The sequence below is a fragment of the Nestor notabilis genome, unplaced genomic scaffold, assembly GCF_000696875.1.
Source record: "Nestor notabilis isolate BGI_N333 unplaced genomic scaffold, ASM69687v1 scaffold3152, whole genome shotgun sequence".
Classification (NCBI taxonomy): domain Eukaryota; kingdom Metazoa; phylum Chordata; class Aves; order Psittaciformes; family Psittacidae; genus Nestor; species Nestor notabilis.
Genome location: NW_009919477.1, coordinates 1,037 through 4,632, shown reverse-complemented (window position 1 = coordinate 4,632; position 3,596 = coordinate 1,037). Strand labels below are relative to the sequence as shown.

Here is a 3,596-nt window from a genome sequence, read left to right as displayed (position 1 = left end):
GGAATGTTTAGGAGCTGCAGCAACATTTAATGATGCCATTGCGTTATTAATGAACCTTATTATTATTATTATTGCTATCGTAGTTATTAGTATTATTAGTATCAATACTATCATTATTAGCATTATTATCAATATCATTATTAGCATTACCACTGTTATCATCACTACCCTTATCATGACCACTATTAGCACTCTTCCATCCTCACTGTTATCACTATCCTTAGAATATTCTTTTATATTCTTATCAAAATATACCTCTATTTATCATTATTAGAGAATTTCTATCCTCAATTCTCTCTTTCATTATTAAATTCTCTCTTTCATTATTAAAACGCAAGAGAATTATTAGAAATCCCACCTTTTCTTACCCACTAACCCTCATTTAATACAAATATCTTCTTCAGGATAAATAGTTCCAACAGAATTACTGTATTTCCTTCTATCCCATAGTTTGATAAAATTAACGATATTAAGATTAATAACGACGATTTCTGCTCCCTGACGCCGTCTCCATCACCCGGCAGCGTTTTCCTCACCAGGATTTAAGGGTTTATGTTCTTGGTTCTATTTTTAAGCATCTTCCTCCTCCCGCTTTTCCACCGGAGAAAGGAAATTTGATTTAATTAAGTCATTTTTTCTTAATTCCTGGGAAGACTTTATCGGCCGGAGCAGAGTTTCCTGCCTGGAGCTGGAAGGCTCCGTCCGGAAACCGCTCCGATGCCTTGTTGGGAGGGGGATGAACGGATGCAGGGAGGAGGCTAAAAATACACCCCACCCCCCCCAGCGCCTTGTTTTCCTCTGGAAAAATCCCATTAAACTCTATGAGTCCACAGGGAGGCTCCCGAAATCCTCCAGCACCAGGGATTTTCCCCTAAATCCCAGGTGGCAGCGAGGATTTGGGATCATGGGGTAGCATCATCCTTTCCCCTGCATCCCTTGCATCCCGATCCGGAGCATCCCTGCGGCGCTGGCAGGAGTGGGGCCAGCTGGGGACACAGATCAATGGGATGCAGGGATGGATCAGCCAGGATGCAGGTCCTCGGTGGCATTCCCCTGGGAATATAAACCCAGCTAAACCGCAGCACAAACCCGCCTGAGCCGATTAATTTTCCAGCTGAGCTTTATGGGCAAAGCCAGGGAATAATCTTCCTGCGGGAGCTGAGCATCCTTCTCTGGCCCGTGGTACCCTCTTGTATCCCATTGCTTCTTCCCAGGGGGTTTTGGGGATGCTGGGATGCAGGGGACACAGGGATGGGGTATTTGGGGTGAGATGGGATTGGGGTATCATGGAAACCACCCATGAATAATCCCAATTTAACACTGACAGCCAAAAGAGGGGGTACTGGGATGATGGGGAGAGCTTGAGGGGTGCACATGGATGTGTCCCCCCAAATAAATCCCATGGGATGAAGAATCTGGTGCAGCATCATGGGGGAGGTTGAAAGTACCCCAATACTGATCTAAAGGGGATGTCTGGCCACCGGAGCCCCTTGGGAGCAGCAGCATTCCCATGGGAAGGGGAATCTTCAGCCAGAGGTTTTCCTATCCCAGGTGGTTGGGAAATGGGGATGGGAGGGAATGGCATTGTCCTGCATACTCCAGAGCAGCTGGAAAGCCCTTCCTGTGGCAGGGAAGGAGGAAAATATCCTCCTGGCCCAGCTTCCCAGCGATGCCAGGGATTGTTGGGTTTTCCCTCTGGAACGGGGAGGTTTCTATGGGAAAAGGGCAGCTGGGATGAGTCACATCCCATGTTCTTCCCCTCCCAGGTGTCTCCTCGGCCGTGCTGGAGGTGCACGTGGGGACGGGCTCGGTGTTCTCCGTGGAGGGGCAGCAGGCGGTGCTGCCCGCCTGGTACACCAGCCATTCCCAGAGGAAACCCTACGTCACCTGGCTGCTGGATAAGGAACATGCTGACCCCTTCCAGGTGAGACGGGAGGGGAGGTGGTTGTGGTGGTGGGATGCTCATGGTGTCCATGAAGGGGGGGTGACCATATAGTGCCAGTGTCGAGATAGTTCCCGTGATGGGGTGGAGCTCATGGTGCCCACCATGAGGTGGTGCCCATAATGGGAGGGGACGTTTGTGATGCCCATGATGGGGGGTAAATTCACAGTGCCCAAATTGGGGAGGTGCCCCTGCTGGGAGACGCTTGTGTTGGCCATGATGGGGAGATGCCCACCATGATGAGGTATCTATGGTGGGTTGATGCCCATGATTAGGACATGCCCATGGTACCTGCAGTGGGGAGCTGCTTGTGGTACCCACAGTGGGGAAATGCTTGTGGGCACCATGAGGGTGGTCACCATTACGTGCCTGCAATGGGGAGGTGTTTGCAATGGGGAGATGCTCGTGGTGCCCATAACGGGGTGAAGCTCATAGTGCCAACCACGTGTGGTGCCCATGAAGGGGAGGTGCCCACGATGGAGGCAAGCTCTTGGTGCCCACCATGGGGAGGTGCTCTTGATGGTGGGATGCTCATGGTGATGGTGATGTGTGGATGCTCACGATAGGCCATGCACGTGGTGCCTGCCACGGGGAGGTGCCTGTGGTGTTCACGATGGGGAGGTGCCCACGATGGGGACATGCCAATGGTGCCTTCTATAGGGAGGTGCTTATGGTCCCCATGACCAGGAGATGCCCAGGATAGGAAGGTGCTTATGGTGTCCGCAGCGTGGAGATGCCCACTGTGGAGGGGGCAGTTATGGTGCCCACAATGGGGAGATGCTCATGTTGGGGTGGTTGCTCATAGTGCCCAAGACAGGGTGTACTCGTGGTGGGGAGGTGGATGCCCACGATGGGGGGATGCCCACGTTTCTCATGCTGTGGATGCTCAGGACAGGTGAGGATGGAGGGGTCTGATGCTACTCACAAAAGTTGGGATTTGGGGGGGGTTCCTTTCCTACAACCCCATCCGGAGGAGATTGAGTGTGTGTTTTTCCCCCGCGCAGATCCTGACCTACCTGGATGGGGTGGTGAAGGTGGAAGAGACGGAGCTGAAGCCCCGCGTGGGGTTCCTGTACCCTGTCCTCAGCCACAACATCTCTGTGTTCATCAACGCCACCCGGGAGCGCGACTCGGGCCAGTACATGTGCACGGTCAACGTGGTAGACGAGGCCTCCAGCATGGGCAAGAACATCGGCGTCATCAACCTCACCGTGCTGGGTAAGGCGCAGCCGGTCACCCCACCTCCCGTTGTCCCCTGCCGTGGAGTCACTTGGGATTCGTGTCCGTGTCCTCAGTGCCACCGGCCACCCCGTCCTGCCAACTGCACGGTGACCCCATGGTGGGAGCCAACGTGACGCTGAGCTGCAGCTCCAGGAAGGGGAAGCCCTCGCCCGTGTACCAGTGGCAGCGCACGGCGCCCACCCTGCAGGTCTTCTTCCCCCCGGCACAGGGTAAGGGGAAACTGGGAGAGGGGGGGAACTGGGGCCTGGAAAATCCCAGGAAGCTTCAGGTTTGTCCATGTAATGCCTGGTCTTGCTGTGGGAGCAGGGAGGGGAATATCCCCTTAACCCTGCCCAGAGTATCTCCTTAACCCTGCCCATTCCCTACAACAAGGGAACACCCCCTTAAACCTGTCCATCACCTAGATCAGGAG

General features: G+C 53.6%; 1 protein-coding gene across 1 annotated transcript in view; it reads left to right on the top strand.

Annotated features, from left to right (window-relative positions):
- Positions 1-1,739: 1,739 nt before the first annotated feature.
- Positions 1,740-3,596, top strand: part of LOC104402363 (endothelial cell-selective adhesion molecule-like) — a gene marked incomplete at both ends in the record, with an annotated part of 2,240 nt that continues 383 nt past the window's right edge. The window contains 3 exons of the mRNA XM_010010233.1: positions 1,740-1,924; positions 2,947-3,160; positions 3,238-3,393. Coding sequence (XP_010008535.1) covers positions 1,740-1,924; positions 2,947-3,160; positions 3,238-3,393 — 555 coding nt within the window. The remainder of the gene's footprint in view (positions 1,925-2,946; positions 3,161-3,237; positions 3,394-3,596) is intronic.